The sequence below is a fragment of the Mchenga conophoros genome, linkage group LG5 (assembly GCF_057382185.1).
Source record: "Mchenga conophoros isolate Kocher_MC1m ecotype Shallow Benthic linkage group LG5, M_conophoros_male_GT1.1, whole genome shotgun sequence".
In the NCBI taxonomy this organism is placed as follows: domain Eukaryota; kingdom Metazoa; phylum Chordata; class Actinopteri; order Cichliformes; family Cichlidae; genus Mchenga; species Mchenga conophoros.
In genome coordinates, this window is record NC_140530.1 from 36887581 (window position 1) to 36909495 (window position 21915).

Here is a 21915-nt window from a genome sequence, read left to right on the forward strand (position 1 = left end):
TACCAGTCAAGCACATCTAAACTCTGTTATTGAGGCTGATGGAAAACAAGAAGAAAAGACAACATTATATGACAGTTAGTCACAAAACGAATGTTGGACTTCCTTCTGCATTTTCTCTGAATCCTTGTACGTCTGAGGATACGTGTGTTTACCACAAAAGACATATTGTCTAGGAAAATGTATTAAATTGTATAGAAAAAAGGGAAGCATGTCTATTATGTCATCCATTTCTACCAAAATGATGCTCAAAATTTCCAAAAGAAAAATTTGTCCAAAATGTAATTTTTGGCCTGCAGGCTGATAGAACCATTATTTACTGTAGACAATCTCTCAAGAGCCCCTTATGAAGCTGCAAGTTCAGAGTGGGAGTTCTTTGGTCACAAGCTGAATGTTTTTTCAACCTAAGAAACTAAGGGCACCACGCCCTGTTTCATCCTTCTTCTGTACACTAATGGAGACCTCAGAGTTTTAAAATCAGCACTGGGTCTTTCAGTAAGGCTTGAAAATTTCAGATGAGACCATTAATTCATCAATAAAGGGCAGACATCAGGGGAGCAGTAGAGCTGTTTTCTCATAGAAGTCCATACGGTCAGAGCAGTCGGCCCCTGCTGGCCATTACAGAGAATGCAGGTTTAAGGCACTCCCACGATGAGTCTTTCACACCCATAAGCTGTGTCCATCTGATAAATACAGTCTGTGCCTTGTTTAACAGCGTTGTATACTGTAGACCTGACTTTTGGATCTTAGATAAATGGCTGCCAGCAGTGGAAGTGAACCTACAGCGGTGATTTAGATCAGGGCGTCATGACTGTGAAAAGAACCTCATAAAGGAACAGCAGTGGCAGGTAAAATGTTAAACATCACAGGTTTCCTCTAACAGATTCTGAGCCCCCTGCTCAGTCTCAGTGAAGAAACACTGGCTGCTGGTGTGAAGTCATCCATGAACAAAGAGCCGGCAGGGTGTGAGACGGTGAATAATCTCATGTCACGACGACCGGGATGCATTTCACTGCAGCCTCGGGCAAATTATCAGCACTCACCTTGTGGAGACGTAAGGTGGGGGGGACGTGTGGCCCGTCAGAGACGCTGCACAGACAAACCACAGAGAGGATGACTCTCAGGCAGCTTCACAGAGGTGGCCTAAATACTGAGCCGGGCTAATTTTAGATCAGGTCTTTGTGTTCAGTTTAACAGGATAAAAACGATTGCATTCATGAGGATGAGGAGAATTAAGATTTTCTTCTTTTCCTCACAGTGTTTGAGTTCTGAGAGACAAGCTGCAGTTTTCTCTGAATACCATTAGAGTAACTTTAATACAAAGCTGCCCTTTGTCAGAATTTCAAGGCACAGCCAAAGAGATCCAGTCACAGTCTTTATAGTTTCGCGTCTGTACACAATCACGGTGGATTTTAAATCAAACGATTAAGATGTGATTGAAGCGCAGACTTTTATCTCTTATTCAAAGAGTTTAGCTTAATATTTGCAAACGAAAACAAACTTGGCAACATTTAACCCAGTCAGGAATTTGAAGAGATGATAGATTTATGATTGTCAAGGTCTGTCAAAGAGAAACCACCATAAATGGAATTAAAAACAAGGCGCAAAGCACTGTTAACCTCAAGAACAAGAGCCTGAACGGCTATTTCAGCTGCTTTTCTGTTTGGTAGCCATCCTTTGATGAACTGGTTCATCTCACGGAAATATATACACTTTTTTCCCCCTTTGAGACTCAAAGTGAGTCACGTTGTTATATTCTCCTCTGCCCAAAAAAAGACCCCCACCAGCTTCACTCCATAAGAACGACATTCTCCCCCGTCTTTCCTTTTCTTTGCAGTAGTTTCTTCGATTTCTGCTGAAATCTGCACAGCGTGCGGTTTGGTGTTGACTCAAAATTTTCCCTGTTCAGAAAAGAGTGGGCAGCCAGCACTTAACCTGTGACGACAGTCTTCTCTGCTTTCACTGGCATTTGTAAAGTCTGGCTTTTACCTAAAGTGCCCGGCCTGCGGTGTCCACTTTAGAGCCGATCAAAATGTCAGACATTGTCTCAGCATGCGAGCCCGGAGGACAAAGAAGAAAAATATGCCGCATCTCAGCAAATCATCAGAAAATCACAATGAATATATGAAAACAGAAAAAGTGAACAAGTGATGTCTTGAGTTACAGAATAAAACTGAATCTACCAAATAACAGTTGAAGTGTGGTCACTTCCTGACCAGTGGAACCTCACCACAAGGGCCATTTAGTGGTTTTCAGGAGCCTCAACTTACATTATCCATCACTCTTCTTCTACTTATTCAATTTAGGGTCACAGGAAGGCTGGAGCCTATCCCAGCTGTCCTCGGGCCAGTTAACCTAACATCAGGTCTGGACTGTGGGAGAAGCCGGAGAAAAACCACGGCGGTGCAGGGAGACTCCACCCAGAAAGGCCTCAGCAGCCCGGTGGCCACTCACCCAGGACCTTCATGGTACTGATCACCCCCCCAAGTGATGTGAAAAGTCAAGAATTCACTTTTAAATTATTTTTAAAAATATTTTCACCAAAGAAAATTAAAAAAATGAAATAAGGGGGACACATGAAAGCTAAATTTCACAATGAAGAGTTTTATTATACAAAACTTGACTATTTGTAGAAAATACAAATATCACTGAAGATGACGGGCGACGCCCATCGATCAGTGTTTTTAAGGCCTTCCATAAAACAACTCAACACCTTTTAAATGTTTATTTTACAAAACTTTTTTTTTTAGCAATTATGAAAAAGCCACGGTAGGTAGAAGCTGAGAGACTGATTTCTAACACATCATAGAATAAAGTCGAGTGTAGATACTACACACCTGCGTACAAAAATGCTGCTTCAGCCGAGCAGAACACCTGTAATTACAGCACAACATGGTTCAAACCACAAAATAAAAAGAAACATTAAAACTAATAAAAGACATTTTCTCCACAGAAATCAAGTCTCCAAAGACATCTGCAGGAAGTGTAGTGAAAGACATCATCTCAAGGAAACGATACACGGTTTAGACGTTCAACTATTTCAGACATCTGAAAAAGGTTTCAGATACTTCTGCGTTTCCTTTTCTCCACTTATTTTCCTTAATACTGTTATTTATTTGCATATGTACAAAAAAGGCACCAACACAGACAGGCTGAGAGGTCTGACCCTGAAAACTCATGTATAAAGACTCTCTGAATCAAAAAGTGTTCACATCAGATTTCTCTGAAAGAAGAGAAGGTGTTTATATTTTGTTTGTTTTGGAAATCATGTATGAGAGGTGTGGATGATTAGATACTCCAAATATCAAATATTCTTTGAGTCTGTTAAAACAAAGAAAGGTAATTCCTGCAGTATGAAAGAGAGTTTTAAAGTGCTGAGTCACAAACACGCAAACAGCTGTCGCCACACTGAAAAACAAAGTCTGCTACTACAGCTGCTTAAAGACCAACGTCTGACCCCAGACATGTCATCAAGCTGGCTGCATGTGATGCTCAGCTGGCGACTGTAATAAATGAGATGATCACCACCAGGCTCAGTTTACAGGCAGAGTCCACAGTTTGTCTGTTTTTAGGTGGGACTGCGACTGTGAACGACTCCATGGAGATGCCTCACGCTCGCCTGAGAATGACAAGTTACCGCTTGGCTTACAGAGTCCATTGACACAGACGCTACACCGATCGCTGTTACTGAGTGAAGCAATGCAAGAACAAGGCCGCCATATTGTTCAGGAGGCTCTGGGCTTCTAATGCTTTACGTCTGTGAAGGAAGAGGCCTATGCATAATTAAAAATCATCAGAATTTGCTGAAATTTCAACTGATTTTCAAGCAGTTACAAACGCTTGAATAGGTTTACCAAATTTTAGAATCATAGCTGATTATTTTCAGCTCTGTTTTGATGTTAAATATAAAAGTGGGACTTCTCCATCATTGAATCCAGTTTATCTTCCTGTCAAGTACTTTACATGAAAGTTGCAGACGAGGGATTCAGTCTGAAGAGCTGGAGTCCACGATAGTCTTCTGACTTTATCTTTTAGGAATCTGCACACAAATCAGCAGTTATGTGAACAACGCAGTGCAGGTTAACATATTTATATATCCAGCTACATATTTAACTTTTTAACGCTCGACCGGGTAATTTAGGATGACCACAGCTGACGAGCCAGTTAACATCCTTTATATGTCATAATAAGACTTGTAGCACAGCTTTCATAATAGTATTATAAAAGGTGTTTATCCTTCCTGACATAAGCCAACATTAGCTTATTATAATGCCAGGACATTGATTTAAACAAAAAGTCAGATTAGAGGAAGGATTACTTATTGTTATCTAATCAAACATGTTTCTCAAACAGTAAAATCTGTTAAAAAGAAAAAAAGAAAAAAAAAGAAATATATATAATTGGTGCTTTGATTTAGCATCTGTTTCTTTGGAACACCACAGAGCTGAAAAACAACTTTGCTGTTTAGTATAATAATGTGATCCAAAGTCAGTCAGACCTCCTGAATAAGACGGCGGCAGCAGGGATGCATCGTGTAAGCCCCGATTTGGGATCTACATGTATCTAAGGCACACACAGATTTTTCAGCTGCTAGGAACGATTTTAGAAACATTAATCCCTCCATCAACAAAATTTAAAACCAGAACAATTAAAACCGACCTCATTACACATCTTTTTTTTTTTTTTTCTCCAGAGGTTTGCGGGAAAGCAAAAACCCTTTCCCTGTGGAATTTCAGGTGCATTACTACAGGTGGCCACTAGGACAAACTGGCAGTAAGTCTGAGTGGAGGCAACTGAACAATTAAAAGCTCAAAGATCAAAAACGGGACCTCTGATTCAAGCGGATTGGTTGATTAAATTAAAGGGGCGGGATTAAAACTGAAAGGAACTGAACGTGAGTCACACCGAGGATTGAACACGAATATAACAAGCACCTCTGTGCAAAGACGTAACGCAACTCTCAGTGAGCGTTTCGCCTCTTGTGTGAGTTTTGTTTCGTGATGTGAATCAAACAATGTGATCGACAGACAGGAAGCAGAACTACAACTTGCTGTGGATAAAACAAGAAAAGCATCAATATCGCTGTGCGTTCGGTGTCTTGTGCCCTTGGATTAAAATCAAATGTGAGACATAAAACAGGCACCTTAGCTTTACGTTTCCTGAAATCAAACACGTCTCTGTGTGTCGCTGGATTTTTCTTTTTGAACCTGAGGAGCCGTTAATCTTAATGCTTCATTACTTTCCTGGCAGAGTTTCAGGTTTGAGTTTCTGTCCCTCTGTCGGCCCATCAGTGACTCTGCCGCTCCGACACGACATCCTGGAGGCGCTTCAGCAGCACATCTGGGCTGCTGCCGTTCTCCGGACACGCCCTCTTACTCGGGGAGTCGCATGCCGACGACATCATGACGTCCCCCTCCATGTTGAAGGCTCTCTTCCTGCTCACGCAGCCCTGCCGGATCATCCGGTTGATGTCTGACAGCTCCTGCAGAGAGGAAAGGACACACTGAAGAATTGCTTCCATTTTATTTTTATAGTGTATTATTGTTAGTTATGAGTTTTAACTGCACTGTGCACTCTCACTATCTAATACTGTATTATCTAACACTTTCAGATAAAAAAAAAAAAAAAAAAGAAAAAAAAAGAAATTTCATGGTGTGATTCAGACAAATTCATATTTGTGGATGATATGAATGATAAATGTTTTTTTTTTTTTTTTTAAATCTAATCTGTAGAGGATATTTTCCTGGAAGGATTTTTGTAAATCTGGATTTATGTCCCAGCTGTACATCAGAGCTCTTAACACCCTCCCAACACACAAACAGCTATTGATAACGACAACAAACTAGTACAAAACCTTTCATGTATCCTGAGCAGTGTTTAAAACACTTTTTTAATAAACTGTGAGGCTGTTTCTACAGACCATCAACACTTTTTAAGACTTTGTTCTAGATGATGACTGATTACACTGATGAGACCAAGATTTAAATGAGACTAAAATTATCAACAGAAAGTTTAGGAGTTACAGGACCTTACTCGGCTGAAACGGTTAAATACAACAGTCTTTTAGAAGCAAAACCCACCACTCTGCAGCCATCTTTGAAATGCTTCTGGGCACTTATTGTGAAAGGGGAGAGACCCCCAACTATAAATTCACAAGAATATTAGAAGCGCCTGCATATAATCATCACTACAATGTGAATCGAAAAAGATGACTAAAAAGTTTTGGGAAGTTAAACAACACTGAACAACAGACACTTCAGAGAAAAGTGTAAAACAACACATTTCTGTGTCCCAATCAGGCCGAGTGATACAACAGCTATGAAGCACAGAACTGTTTCATCCATTTGGCTCAGAGTCTTCGATGGATGTGCCGTCCTTTACAACCTTATAGAACTAACGGCACATTGTGTTTTATCGCAGATACAGCCCGGTCCTGTTACAGAGACTCTTTGGCGCCATGTGTGTGAGTGACAGTGTGTTCTTGCCTTAGACGGGCTGCTGTTTATCCTGTAGGTGTAGGAGTTCGGCGTGAGACAGCCTGCTGAGTTCTTGTGAGGGGAGACGTAGAGCGAGTGTCTCTGAGAGATCCGGCGAGGAGACAGAGGCTGAGCCCGGACCGACGGAAACGGAGAGAGAGGAGGAGCGTCCGCCTGGAGGAACCGACACAGCCACGTCAAACAAGAACAAACATTCACCCACGCAATAATATTGTTACCTTGGAGACAGGTAACGACAGGAGCGTACCCGGTTATCGCTGGTGGCGTATCGCAGAGCAAAGCTCTTCATCTTCAGGACGTACACAGTGTTGTAAAACTGGATGAGGTCACCACGCTCCTCCTCCCCTCCTGATTGGCTGCAGTTTAAGTTTCCCGAGTGCTGATTGGTTTTCTCTGCAGCTGAAGAGAAAAGCAAATTAACGGTTTTGAGTAATTTATCAAATATCGAGCTCCACTTTTTCCTTCCTCATATCATCAGCTTTTCAGCCAGCTGCTTAAAGTCCTGCTTTTCTATCACTTAACTACATCGTTAATTTCCCTCCACTGTTTCCTCTTCCTGTCATATACCTAAATAGTGGGTTGAATCAATTTTTTACTTTGGGTGGCATAACACAAGCTCTAGTATCTCCTCCTTCGGTCTGATCATACTCGATGTCGTGTTTTTCCTCATGTATTAAAACAAGTTTGTCGTTTCTCTATTTCTTTCTTTATTGGGACGTTTTCGTGCATATTTTCAAAGCACTCGTGCCCCAGAATTAGACTGGTCAAATCCCCTCTGATGAGTCCTAATATGGGACCATAACTGAAATAATGTTAAAGCTAATTAGCATTTCTCTCAGTTAATCTAAGGCTGTAGGTTCTCAGCTGGAAAAGGGGGAACTGCCTGATCCAGGTGGGGAGGAAGGAGTAGGTGCTTTAGGTAGAGGAGATGAAGTCTAGCTGGGTGTTGTGCATGAGTGAGGGGAGAGTGAAGCCAGAGAGCTTCAGCTGTGGGCAGTGACCAGTGCACTTCCTATGGACGGTGTCTGGAAGGAGGAGCTCAGTTGAGACAGTTTGAGAATCTGAGACGTTTCCAGGTCTTAGTCAGATTTATCTACTGCAGTTTAAGTATTTTATGTTTGTACAGCATGAGTGTCTGCTGCTGGGGCAGATGGAGGTGGTAGAATACACACAGATGGATGTTCTCAGCTAATACATGTATATTTTTTATTCCCCTGAAGATAACACTATAGACTATATGTCTGATGAAAAGCATAAAAAAAGATGGATAACGTGTCAGCCATCAGAGCGCCATCTGTAAAAACTCACAAGTTTACCTGAAGCTTTCAGCGTGTACAAATACATAAATAAATAATAGAGAATCCCTGACTAACCTCAAACATCTTAAAAGGTTAAATTCAGATATCAAACTGCTGTGCAGAAGATGCTGCCAGTTTTTAAATGCAACAACTGATTAGAAATGTTCATGAAATACGGCTGCCAATAAACACTGCTGCTTTGATGCTACATTAAAGCAAGTCATTAAGAAACATATGTCTGTGAGAGCTTACATTCTCCACCCGAAACAGGATCCACCTCCATGTTTTCATCAGCCACCTGCTCTCTGGGAGTGCGACGCAGTAAGACGCTGCGGTACACCTACATGTATAAACACAGAGTGTAAGAGTGGAGCCTCTACAAACATAACATTACTGATTAAGAGAATCAGTAATTAGCTTGTGTTAAAGGGGTTTCTCACGTGGCTGTTGGCCTGCGGCTGGCTGCGGTAACATTTCATGATGTCCTGGAAGGTGTGAGTGTCTTTGGTGATCTACAAGGAAGGAAGGAAGGAAGGAAGGAAGGAAGGAAGGAAGGAAGGAAGGAAGGAAGGAAGGAGTCAAGAGATGTACAAACAAAATTGATTTCTTAAACTAGACGCCCTGTTCCTTCTAGTAAGTTGTTCTGGAGAAATATCACGTTAATACACAGGTGATTCTAAACCTTACCTCTACTACAAGCACATGTTTCTTTTGTTCTAGTAGTTGAATTTCCAGCAGTGGAAAAGAAACTTGGGCTCAATTATGAAAAGAACAAATGAACAGGATACATACACACTACTGCGATGATGTGACACAGTTGATGCTGCTCAAACTTTCAGCTGGGCTTCATTTGCAAGGTTAGTAACAGCCTGCATGTATTAAATGTATTCTCCATCGGAGAAACTATACTGACAGCTAAGACAGCTAAAGGATAAAATGTTGTGAATAAACTGTCTGCTTTTCTCTGGCTGACTCAGCCTGGTTTTCCTGCAAAACAGTGCTAAAATGCCAGAAAGACATTTCCCAGCAAGCCAGCGCAGCAGCCTCAGGCGGTTTAAAAAACAGCTGCCATACGTTCTTCTTAATTAAATGTGAAGCTTTTCTCCAGGTTCTCACCTTGGAAATGATGTAAATGCTGCACAGCAGCAGCTGGTCGAGGTGCCGGTCCTTCATCAGATCGGTACAGTGGACCAGAGAGTGCTCGAAACAAGTCCAGATTTTCCCTCGCAGATCGGACGAGATGTCCAGCTTCACACACAAATCCCTCAGACGTACGCTAGCCAGGTGATACACCTGCAAGGGCAGAGGGACGAGATTTATATGTCCTGCAAATTTCATAATTCATCATTTCCAGCTGCTGTACAAGTAGAAAAATAAAATGTCAAAGATAAATGTATGGAGGGCAGTGGCTAATGCAGCTCATGTTACTCGAGTAAACATCTTAAAACTGAAAAGTATTTAGTTCTTACTTATTTTCATATTCAGAGAGAATGAAACTGTATTACTCTAACCACCAGTGTAATGCATGACATACAAAGTTCTGATCAAAGATCTGAAAGAGACATTTTATGTGAACAAAAATACAAATAAAAAAGGGCTCTGTTTTTTTTTTGAGCGGGAAGGAGGAAAAAGAAATCAAGAGATTAAATCTGAATTGTTGGTTGTAGCTCTAGTGGGATGTTTATCATCTAAACTGGAACCTGTATTATGTTCTGCACATTTTAAGGTTTATTTATTAACGCGTTTCTTTCCCAGACAAAAAGAGTAGAGTGATCAGGTTATAGAAACATAAAAATATCAAATTCTAAATTCTTAAATTTATAACTAGAGATTTTTATGAAACCAGCCTGTCGTAAAATGTCACACTCCTTTCACAGTCTGTACCTTCCTGAAGAAGAGAGCGAGTGATCCTGTGCGTCTCGGTCGTCCATTTCCTGCTTGGGTATCAGAGGTCGTGGCAACGGCGGTGGGCCGGCTCGGGGAGGCGGTCAGCAGGAACTGAGCCGTGATGGGAGCAGAAGAATCACACGGCTGAACCGGGATCAGCGTGACGGTGCGGTCAGTGTTATTTGTACCTGCAGATATTCCCACAAACAGATGTTTAGCAGGAAAAACCAACTGCCTGAACGTTTATGTGGACTTATTTTAGCAAAGAAAACTATCAGCATGTCAGGGATAGAGGCTTAAATCCATGTCCAGCATCAGAGCAAGGTACTAACACCGTCTCAGTTTGAGGGTTTGACCTTCTTCTGTATGGAGCCTGAATACTCTGTGTAAAGAAATGCAAATGCGAATGCTCCAAGTCTCTGTTTTTGGTGGCAGTTCAGCTTATTCAGTGCCAGGGAGGTTTAAAAAAAGAAATAAATAAAATATGTAATTTTATCCTGTTTTGGCTGATGATGCAACCATGACAACAGTGAAACAGGAATGGTGTAAGGTGTAAGCACCTGGCAGTGGGATACTCAGGACGGTGGTTTGTGTCCCCTGTCCTGCGATCTTCAGGGTGCTGCTTGTGCCAAAGGTCAGCCTCTTTGCTGGAGAGGACATTGGGCTTAAGCCGGCGTTCAGGCCTGGTGACGGAGCTGGTGGGTCGTCACCGAAGAGACGCCGTTTCGCGCTGCCAGCTGCAGGAGAGCTGTACCTGTCATGTACGGACAGTGGAGAGGGAGGGACATCTGGAAGAGGTGAAGAGAAAACAAAAAATTTAACATTAAGTTACAAAAACAACCTGAAGACCCGCCCGGCTTAGAGACCCACCTTTACGGGCGCTGCCCAGGCCGGACCTGAACTCCCTGATGCGGGGATGGATGATGGGTGAGAGGGCCACCATGGGCAGGTGGGACTGCCCTCCACTGACAGAACAAGATCCAGAAGCAGAACCTGTGTCAAGACTGGAGGAAAAATTCACCTGCAGAAAGAGATGAGATTTAGTGTTTATTGAAGACTTCTCTAAACAGAGTTTTACATGTTTTTCTTTCCTACTCTTGGCTCTTCATATCAATTAGAGTGACACACAAGCCCCGCCCACCTGTTAGTTATGCGTTTCAACTGCACTGTGCACTCCCAACTTCCTGAATCTGATATGCTCTTATCTAATACTGTATTATCTAACACTTTCAGATAAAAAAAAAAAAAAGAGAGAAATTTCATGTTGTGATTCAGACAAATTCATATTTGTGGATGATATGAATGGTAAATGTTTTTTCAACTTGAAAGTTGACAGTTACAGAAAAAGTAACATTTTCCCCCCATACAATTGATGATCTCAGGAGCTGCACCAAGTTCTTAACATGTGATTCATGCAAAGTTGCTCCAGTAGAGTCCAAAGATAAAATTATGAAGCTGGAAATTAGTCTAATAGCTCCCACTTCAGTGATTTCCTATGTAAATCTTTCTTCACTTGCCTCTTGGCCTCATAGTCTTCACCAGTATCGTGTTTATGGGACTGATCCTCTTTATGATGAAAAATTAGACTTGAGACATTTTATGTCTATTAAAATTTCTATTTGAGCCTTTAGAGACAAATTATGCAAAGCACATTGAGAGAGCTTGTATTTCTAGACAGTTTGGAGGTTTTTATCAATATTATAAGTATTATGGATTATGTGTGTTCCTCTGACCTCCTCCACTGTGGGAACCTTGTTCCCTGCAGCCTGCAAGGCGCTCCACAGGGCAGAGTCTGTGGTCCACGCCCTGCACTCCAGAACCTGCTCCTCGATGGAGTTCAGATGTTTCACCATGTCTCTGGACAGGCCCTCCTCGGAGCGGATAAACACCTCGATCACCTGTGCACACAAACACACTAAATCAATCCAGAGTGGTGAAAAACCCCAAACTGCTTGGGGAGAGGACAGGTTTTATTTACTCATCAATCCGGAAACAGGAGCTGTTCATTTAAACATCTGTACTGCATCTGGTTTAATGACTTTAAGCAGATGCAACACAGATGGAAATTGATTTTAGTGGTCTAGATATTTTCTTTTTAACCCTTTATTCAGCAAAGGTTGTGTGTGTGTGTGTGCGCGTGTGCTCTAAGCGTCTATTACCTTAAAGAAGTAGAAAGGAACCTGTTTGAAGACACTGATGATCCAAGGAAAGGTCCTCTGGGAGCTGTAGGCGAACAGCACCACCTCCAGACAGCACGCCATCAGGGAACAGTGGAAGATATCCTGCTCCAGCAAAACCTGACAACACAAACACACCTTTAAACTTGAGCCAGAGACTCTACAGACATCTGTGTTAGCATTCTTCTGTGTTTTCACTACAGTCTGGCTTGCTGCCCGGGTTTTGGGGGTGCTCGATATAAATTAGCTGCGTCTTCGATCCGTGCATCTCATCCAGTAGTTGACAACTGCATAATCGTTTTTGTGACTGACATATGAGTGAGAAACACTGAGTCTGATGCTACTACGCAACATAAATTTATATTTAATTATACACACAGGTATAATTAGAGATAGAGATACATACAGGCCTCATCAGATGAGGAATGATGTCAGTGTTGTGTGGAGAACAATCTACGTTGAGGTAGGATAGTAAAAATGACTTGTGGTGTGCGAGTGGCTCATTATTGTATGAAACACGCTCTGACTGCTGCTTACGCTCATGTCTCTGCCAGGCAGCCGTCTGGTCTCCTGGACCATGACGTTCTCCAGGATCTTGTAGTAGAGGATCTCAGCCAGCTTTAGACGGTTCTCTGCAAAGTCTGGAACAAAAGACACACATGCATTTATGCTTTACAGGGATTTTGGTGAGTCTGACAGCCAGCATAGTTTAATTAATACTATTTTAATTCATACTGCAGAAAAATGATTCAGTGATCGGAGTAGAAAAGTGCACAACAGTGAGATTCCATTAGTCATCACCAAAAACCTCTCGTCTGTTAAACACTGAAGACACCTCTCCTCAAACCACCGTCTGTGTTCTACCTATATGAGAGCCAGGCGTGTCCTCCAAGTCGTTGGTGTAATGTTCTTTGAAGGTTTGTCCCAGTGTCTTCACTCGGGTCAGTATGGACTCTGTGGGATCTCTGGAGCAGGACCTTCAATAAGAACAAAGGCAAAACAAATGTTTTTACATTATTGAGTATAGAAAACACCACAAAGGGACTGAGTGATACTGGTTTCAGGATCATGCGTCTTATGAAAAGCGTATTATTGTAACATTTGTTTCTGTAAACTCTTGTGTTATTCTTGGTTATGTCTCGTGCTTTCATCTACTGGAGGATGTAACTGTGACTCAAAAGAAATGTTCAAAGGATTTTTAATGATTCAGAAATATATGAAAATAGATCCATGGTAACTGAATGCTTACAGTCCATTTCACTAATATTCAAACTCTTATTGTTTTTTTATTTCTCTTAAATGATACATGAATTGCCACTAAATATTAAATACTTAATAATAATAATAATAATAATATTACTACTACTACTACTACTACTAATAATAATAATAATAAATATTAGCCTTTTTTAAAAATCTGTCTGAGAATTCAAGCTTTTCAAGATGAGGATTTTCTCATCTTACATTTCCCTACCTGCAGGCTAATCAGGGTGATGTTGTAGTTATCTACAGTATCATTCAGCTGAGTAATGACACCTTTCATTGTGTAGTACAATGGACCGCAGCTTCAGTGTCTTACACTGCAGCTGATAACAGATATCCTAATCGTCCTGGCACAATCACACCAAAACAAACCGGTTCATTTCCTGCTATACTGAGTTCATTAGCTAGCAACTGGAGTCCAAAATGGTAGAGTAGGAACAGGATGCTGGTGAAACTTACATATGGTAGCATTTCATAAACAATTTAAGAAACTCCTACTACATGCACATGCCCCACATTGCTCTGACCCCTCCCACCACAAGGTTCAAAGACTCTACAGACAAGAGGAGGTGGGGATCAAAGAGTCCTGCTCAAAACACCCTGACAGAAAAACTAAAAATGACTGAGTCAAACAATTTTACTCATAAAACCACAGACTAATGATCATGATTGAATCACTTTTTCTCCTTTTTCCTCTACTCTTTACTCACACTGTTAAATCTACAGTATACAGTCTTTCTCCTCTAATTTAAATGTATTCCTTTCACTATTTTCATGCTCAAGATAAGTACAGTACAGTACGAGTCTGAAGTTTGGACACCCTTTCACTGGTGCTGTAGTTCTGCAAAGACAAATAAAAAGAAGAAAAAAGACTGACTTGAAGATCTGCATCAGATGGTCACTGGGGGCCGTCCTTAAACCAGCCACCATGCTCTGCAGCCTGCTGACACTCTGTGTCGCCGAGGAGACGGGAGTGACGAGCAGGTCCTTCTCCTTCAGGTACACTCGTCCGGTCAGAGGGGTGGAGGGGGCGAGAGAGGCAGACTGCATAGAGAGAGGGAGAGAGTAAATTTCCTTGAAGTAACACCACAATGGTTTTTTCCATCTCTGTGACTTTTTATTGAGTTCGCTGATCCAGGTTTGAATCAAAGAAGGATCACACTTTTTGTAGTTGAGCTTTAGATTGCTGCTTCATATCAGATCTACTCCTTTGTTGGCTGCTTTTAAATCCGTGCTTAAAGACAAAATAGTTCATCCTGGGCTGGGCCCATTTATTCTTTATTTAAACTACATTAAAAGTAAAAGCAGTGGTTTTCCTGTTATTCCTTTTATTTTCTTAGTAATTTACTAACATTGGTCAATAATTGTTGCTTTAATACAAACTTTATCAAATGGATTTTGCATTCACCTCGCACTTTATTATGAAAACCTCGATTATTTAAATCGAAAATCACTTTTTCTTCTCAGTCTTATGTTTGATTTACTGGTGACCTGGTATTTTCTGGCAGGTGTTTCAAATCTTTTGTTGGTGACTATACCTTCAGTGTGTGTTGTTAATGGTGTGTGTGTGTGTTTACCTTCTCCACATGTTGCTGCAGCTGTTGGCTGGCAGGTGGCTCCTGAACGATCTTCCTTGGAGTTCCGATCTCCTCGTCGGCATCGGCTCCCAGAAACACTCGCTCATCGAAGTCTCCCACCGTCAGCACATACTCCTCATACTCCCTGTTTATGGCTTTACTGCAAACACACACATAAATGGATCTACATTTCTAAAACAGAAAGAAGAGGGAAGAGCACAAGCTGTTTTCTGTTCTCTTGTTGCTCACTTGTTATCGATGAAGTTCTGAGGATCCAAGAGTTCAGTCAAAAGCTCATCGTGACCTTTCAGGATCTGATTGGTGAGAAATGTGAGGTAGCAGCAGATTGGAGGGAAACAAAATTACTGCTTGAAAAAAATTAAAAATAAATAATGAAAAAAGCTGGAAAAGAACTGTAATGATTAAACACATGTATGCATGTGTTTAGGATAAATCGAATGCACCTGTTTCTGAAAGAGCTTCTGTATGTAAGGTTTGAAGTAGTGCTGCTTGATGCCTTTAGCCTCCACCACCAGCCCGTCGTGGAGCTCGCACAATCTCTCCAACACACATGGAGGAGGCTCATCAGAGGAAATATGTCCATCAGCACGGTACGCAGCAGGCAGACCTGCACACAGACACACAAATGAACCAATGTACTGTGAGGGTACTGGAGCAACAACAGCCTGTTCCAAAAAGCAGGTTTAGTGAAAACTCTGAGCTACTCGATCCTAAGATTACATTTTCTGCTTGATAAAACCTGATTTTAGATTTTGTGATCCTCAGCTGCTCAGAGTTTATTCCCCAAACTGAATTTCCCGAGAAGCAAATCAGTGTCTCACTGTACAAACGTAAAACACTGATCATATAAAAGGAATTTGTCATGTTGTGATTAATCGCCCTGATGTAACATTTCTGATCACAGCTGTAAAAGTGTAAACAATGATCAGCTGTTTAGGAAACAAAAACCTGAGGAGTTAATCAATGTAGAGCTTTCTGGGAATGCATTGTGGAAAAGATAACACATAACTGAAAGTTTTAAAAATCGGTCTTGCAATTAGTCTAAAAACGCTTTGAGACAACCACACAGGTCCCCCACCTCTGAACGTCGGGTTGATGAGGTCTTTCCTGTTGGCACAGAGCAGAGCATTTCCAAACACCAAGTCCAGACAGCAGAGAAGCAGGTGGTACGAGTTCACCAGGTCATCCCCAATCATACGGAAGTTCCCTTCACAAACAGAAACACACAGTTACATCATATATCACGGCTGTAATGAATAATAATTATTTTAGTAGCTGTATTTAAAGAAACTAAAACGGAGAAAAAAATTTAGCACATAATTATTTGTGAAATCAGTTATTCGAAAATGTAAAGTGTCCTTTCAAGCTTAGTTGTGGGTACCTTTAGTGTAGACAAACAGAGTCCAGCAGAACTTGAACACATCACTGATGTGACAGGGCAGCCGCCTGCAGACCCAGAGAGAGGACACGGTCATGCTGTGTGTATTGACTAAATGTGACAACGAGAATAAAATCTCTGCGTTTCCAGACTGAAGGCTGGTGACTAAGTGTGTGGTCAGAGTAACTAACCAGAGGCAAAGATGGTATGAGACAAGATCACAAAAAACAAAACAAAAACGACCCTGTGTCCAAAATCAAATGTGTTCTATCTTTCTGGTATGAGCTGCTGTTGACAGGAGGAAAGCATACCTCTGATAAACAGGAGAGCTTTTAAGAGAATTTGTCCTCTGTGATGTTCATACGGCTACATGAATTAACCAGCATTAGTGAAATTTAGGACTAAAAGGACGTCCTGTCCTCTCTGGGCTTAAAGTCACCAATAAAGTGAATTTGTGAAATTTACAGAAGCTTCTGCTAAAGACAGCCCATGTTTAGCATGGAACTACGCATTTAAATAAAGTGAGAATCCCTTCATTATTATTGCTCAGGTGCTTTTTTTACATGAAGCTCTAAAATACATTCACTACAAAATTAAATCTATAGTAAGCAAATTTATAGCTAAGCAGTGTCGAAAACTGAATGTACTTTAATATAATTTGCACTGCAAAGTCAGGCATCAGAAGGATTTAAAGCAAACACCTTCAAACTTAAATCTTAATACTTTAGATATAGAACTTTACAAGAATGTTAACCAAGGGTTAGACCAGCAGCTCCGTGTGTGTTACCTGTGCTTCCTGCTGCGTGGTTGCCGTGGCGGGTCGGTTCCCTGCGGATTCTGAAACATGTCCATGAAGATGGGTTCAAACTTGCGGAAAATCACCGTGGAGACCTCAAAGTTGCGTTCCAGGCGCTCCATTCGGAGCCTGAAGTCCTGCGAGAGCTTGGACATGTCGGCCCACTTCCTCATCTTGGAGAAGAACTGGATCAGACTGAGGAAGGGACAGAACAAGCAGAAGTGTACATGTTCAAACACAAAACAATGGAGGATAGGCTCCCATTAAAACTTAACTGGAAATGTTGTAACACACTTTTTAAAGGATTTCAGTTTGTAAACATTCATCGTTTATGGTCACATTTTTCTACAGATAATACAGAAAAATCTTTCACTTTCTGTGTTATCTGTAAAGAAGACACTGAATCTGAGTCTTTTCTTCACCATCAGTCATCTAAAACCAGGTAAGTTACCACCTCATAATTTATTCGGCACACTGATGTTTTCACTGCTTTATCAGTTGCTACATTTTTCTTAAACTGCACAGTCAGGTCGCGCAGAGCTGACAGAGATTCACCTGAGTTTCGAGGAGCGAAGAATCCTGGTCAGCGAGACACAGTTTCCCTCCATCAGCCCTTTGCCCACTGTGGGAGTGGACCCCTTCCTGCAGGCTGAATACAGCGAACATGCTAGCCAGTGTACAACATCTCCCTGCAGAGAAACAGCAACACAACATTTACACATCTGTCTTTGATACATAACATAAACAGAAAGCTTTGTGATCAAACAGCTGCGTGATGCACAATCATATTCATCTTTTTAGTCAAGAAACATCAAACTGATCAGAAAACATTTTGCTGTTACAGCTTCATAAATATGAATTAGGAATCAACATTATACTTATAAGAGTGTGTCTGTGTTTTTTAAAAATATCCTTTCCTGCTTTTATCCATGTTTAAATTTTTGGATTCTACTTAAGTTTTAATAATAATAAATTTTATTTAAAAGCACCTTTCAAAACACTCAAGGACACTTTACAGAACAAATAAGACAAGCATGAAAACAGGAAATGAACACAATAATGAAACAAAGTTTAAGAGCATGGAGTAGTTACACAGAGTAGGCTATCTTTGCATGACTCACGGTTTCAAATAATTCCCATTTATTGTTTTTCATTTTAATTTTCAATAAACAACATTGCCATGAATTTTATGCATTTAAATGAATAAAAAAAAATCTAAAATTTCATCAGTGGTGCATCCCTATACCACAAGCACTCTTTAAATTACTGCACAGCTTTACCCACCCACACTAGTACAGGGAGTGCAGAATTATTAGGCAAGTTGTATTTTTGAGGAATAATTTTATTATTGAACAACAACCATGTTCTCAATGAACCCAAAAAACTCATTAATATCAAAGCTGAATGTTTTTGGAAGTAGTTTTTAGTTTGTTTTTAGTTTTAGCTATTTTAGGGGGATATCTGTGTGTGCAGGTGACTATTACTGTGCATAATTATTAGGCAACTTAATAAAAAACAAATATATACCCATTTCAATTATTTATTTTTACCAGTGAAACCAATATAACATCTCCACATTCACAAATATACATTTCTGACATTCAAAAACAAATCAGCGACCAATATAGCCACCTTTCTTTGCAAGGACAAGGCAGCTCTGAAATATGGCCAAACTGGTGGCAAGTGGCATCTTGGCAGCTGCACGCTTGACTTTTCTCAGTTCATGGGCAGTTATTTTGCGCCTTGGTTTTTCCACACTCTTCTTGCGACCCTGTTGACTATTTTGAATGAAACGCTTGATTGTTCGATGATCACGCTTCAGAAGCTTTGCAATTTTGAGACTGCTGCATCCCTCTGCAAGATATCTCACTATTTTTGAATTTTCTGAGCCTGTCAAGTCCTTCTTTTGACCCATTTTGCCAAAGGAAAGGAAGTTGCCTAATAATTATGCACACCTGATATAGGGTGTTGATGTCATTAGACCACACCCCTTCTCATTACAGAGATGCACATCACCTAATATGCTTAATTGGTAGTAGGCTTTAGAGCCTATACAGCTTGGAGTAAGACAACATGCATGAAGAGGATGATGTGGACAAAATACTCATTTGCCTAATAATTCTGCACTCCCTGTATACAAGAACAGGCTTGACATAAACAAGTTAAGCGTCTTTATGTTTATAAAAAAAATTCATGACCAAGGTCAGTGGTAACAATACGTTTCCCCCTTTTTGTTATTCAGTCCAAACCCTGATATGACCAAAGACTGTGGTTCTGGACAGTAGTTACATTCAATAAATAAAACATTACGATTACTCTAGTGTCTACTTTATCAGAAACTCACGCCATCACAGCAACCCAAACAATAAACAACATATGACAACAACAGCTCAACAAAATAAATGCCAAATAAATCTATATACGCTGTCTTTAGTCTCATCTATTTTTAGTTTATTATATTGTATAAATTTAGCTTGATCCAGCTGATACCTGCTGTAGCACTAAAGCTTCCCTTGGACATTAAGTATTTTTGCATTACAGAGGCTGAAACCAGGGGTGACTCTGACACAGGAATAAATCAGCACGATCATTTTACTGGCAATATAATTAGTTCATAAACAGTGGCGATCGACTAACCGGTGCGACTCCAGCGTGGAAAGTAAAAACAGAGCCCTTTAACTGCTGTATTCGTGTCCGGGTCTAGCATTCACTACACATGAAAATTAATCTACAGTAATGAGCTTAGCAGGAGTCTGACTCAATAAACAGCTACTGACTATTTAGAGGACATTATTCACCTCCAGAGTATATGTATTCCATATGGCAGTAAAGTTGTCCATAGCTTCTGTGGCCGTCTGTTCGTCCATGTTCAGCTCCTGACACAACGTCTCCAAACTCCTCCGCACCGAGCTCTCCTCCATCCTGCTCGACTCCGAATCCGAAGACTCTTCGCCCCGCATCCGCGACAGGTATAATTTCAACCTGAGTTCAAATCTAAAAACCAAAACACAGCGCCCCTCTTTCCCACTGCCAAACAACACAGCCCACCAACTTGTTCAGGACACAACAACTTCCGTTATCAGTCCCCCACAATGCAGCGCGTTGGCGCGAAAACTTCACGACCCGGACCAATCAGAGGCGAGGGGAGCGTCGGTCCTGAGCTGTTCGCCCAACCCCCTGTCACAAGCTGAAAGCTCGTGCTCAGCAGAAAGCTCGTGCTCAGCAGACGCTCTGGCTCTTTGCTTTCAGCAAATTAATGTTCAGTTAATTTATTTTAAATTTTGATTATTGGTAGTGATGGGTAGATGAGGCCTCGTGAAGCGTTTCAGCACATTCCCCAAACTGTATCGATACTGTGTCGACACAGTGTTGCTGTTTTGCTCCATACTGTCACCTGCTGGACTTTAAGTATCATTGCAGGCAACTTACTTGAGACTCACAACAGGCACTGATTCAATGACCTAGTCATACTTGTATACACTGTGAGGTATTGTACTTTCCATGGAATCATTTTACATTTTTTACATTGCAAATATTGTAGACATCTTTAAAATATATTGTGAATGACATTAAGTGAAAATTAAAATGAAGGTATTGTGAATGTAACATTACCCATTTAAATGTATTTGACTCAGAGTTTATTATAAATTTCTATTCAGAAAAACAAGTTTATCCAATGTTTTTGCATTCAGTCCATTGCGTTTTTGGACACCATTTCCTCAGCTCATAGGGCTCAGATGGAGCTGGGGTACACAAAAACTGTAAACCCGGGTGGAAAAGGTTCGGATAAGATGTCTTCCTATTTCCCCAGTACGTTAAAGGATCCTCTGATCTTGGAATGTTTCTCTCCAACACTCTCCACAATACTAAGGGATTGTCTTTTATAAAAAAAATAAATAAAAAAATTCAGGACTGCCTGGTCAAAAACAGTCTTCCTAGATGCTTGATTTCAAAATAATAAAACATATATTTATGAAAAAAAAAATGATGATAATGCTGCTCAATGTCTATATAGGCCTACCTGTGTTATTCTCGGTGTGTTTGTCTCCTCATTTTCATGTTTGGCTCTGTAATGCCTAAACATTGAGGAGGTGCTTTTGTTTGTGTAAGAAAGCTCCGCAGAACAGATGCGACATTTAACCTGCATAAAATGAAATAAATACTTTACACTGCAGGTCACATTGCTGTTTTTCCTATTCTGTTAGATTACACTGAAACAAAGACAGACAGTTACCTTATTAATAATAAGGTAATAATATTACCTTATTATTATCTGCAGCTCAACGTGGCAAAGACCAAGGAACTGATCGTGGACTTCAGGAAGACCAGGAAACACTTGACCCCTGTTTCAATCCAGGGGGTCAGTGTTGACATTGTGGAGGACTACAAATACCTTGGAGTACACATTGACAATAAACTGGACTGGGCTAAAAACACCACAGCACTTTACAGGAAGGGCCAGAGTCGTCTCTATTTTTTGAGGCGACTGAGGTCCTTCAACATCTGCCAGAAAATGCTGAGGATTTTCTATGAGTCTGTTGTGGCCAGTGCGATCCTCTATGCTGTTGCATGCTGGGGGAGCAGGCTGAGGGTCGCAGATGCCAACAGACTTAATAAACTGATCCGTAAGGCCAGCAATGTTGTGGGGATGGAGCTGGACTCCCTCAAGGTGGTGTCGGAGAGGCGGATGCTGTCCAAGATAAAGACAATGTTGGATAACACCTCCCACCCACTCCATGACATGTTGGTCAGTTACAGGAGCACGTTCAGTGAGAGACTGAGATTACCGAAAAGCACCACTGAACGACACAGGAAATCATTCCTGCCTGTGGCCATCTCCCTGTACAACGCATCCACTTAACACACTGTTTGCTGCTACAGCTACACATGTTTCTTTTCCAAATATTTATTTATAAGTGACTTATGTATATATATGTATATATTGTACTATTCTTAGTTAGCGTATTGTCTGTCTTGTCTTAATGTTGGTTTAAAATGGAGCACTGTAACAAAAAATAATTTCC

The 21915-nt window shown here is 40.9% G+C and overlaps 1 protein-coding gene across 1 annotated transcript; it reads right to left on the reverse strand.

Annotated features, from left to right (window-relative positions):
- Positions 1–2581: 2581 nt before the first annotated feature.
- Positions 2582–19968, reverse strand: rbl1 (retinoblastoma-like 1 (p107)). The gene is made up of 22 exons (XM_085275246.1): positions 19690–19968; positions 17447–17580; positions 16883–17086; positions 16099–16163; positions 15796–15924; positions 15161–15324; positions 14946–15010; positions 14697–14856; positions 13997–14163; positions 12721–12833; positions 12394–12497; positions 11839–11976; positions 11413–11577; positions 10550–10700; positions 10240–10467; positions 9677–9867; positions 8909–9085; positions 8233–8304; positions 8045–8132; positions 6742–6893; positions 6483–6647; positions 2582–5479 (listed from the first exon to the last, which is right to left on the reverse strand). The coding sequence occupies exons 1-22, from the start codon at positions 19849–19851 to the stop codon at positions 5285–5287; spliced, it is 3189 nt and encodes a 1062-aa protein (XP_085131372.1). The 5' UTR covers positions 19852–19968; the 3' UTR covers positions 2582–5284.
- Positions 19969–21915: the final 1947 nt, after the last annotated feature.

Coding starts and splice junctions, on each gene's coding strand:
- rbl1 (XM_085275246.1), bottom strand. CDS start 19,851: ATGCGGGGCGAAGAGTCTTCGGATTCGGAGTCGAGCAGGATGGAGGAG. Junction 17,581..19,689: donor GGAATACATATACTCTGGAG/GTGAATAATGTC, acceptor GTTTCTCTGCAG/GGAGATGTTGTACACTGGCT. Junction 5,480..6,482: donor TAAACAGCAGCCCGTCTAAG/GCAAGAACACAC, acceptor TCCTCTCTGCAG/GAGCTGTCAGACATCAACCG.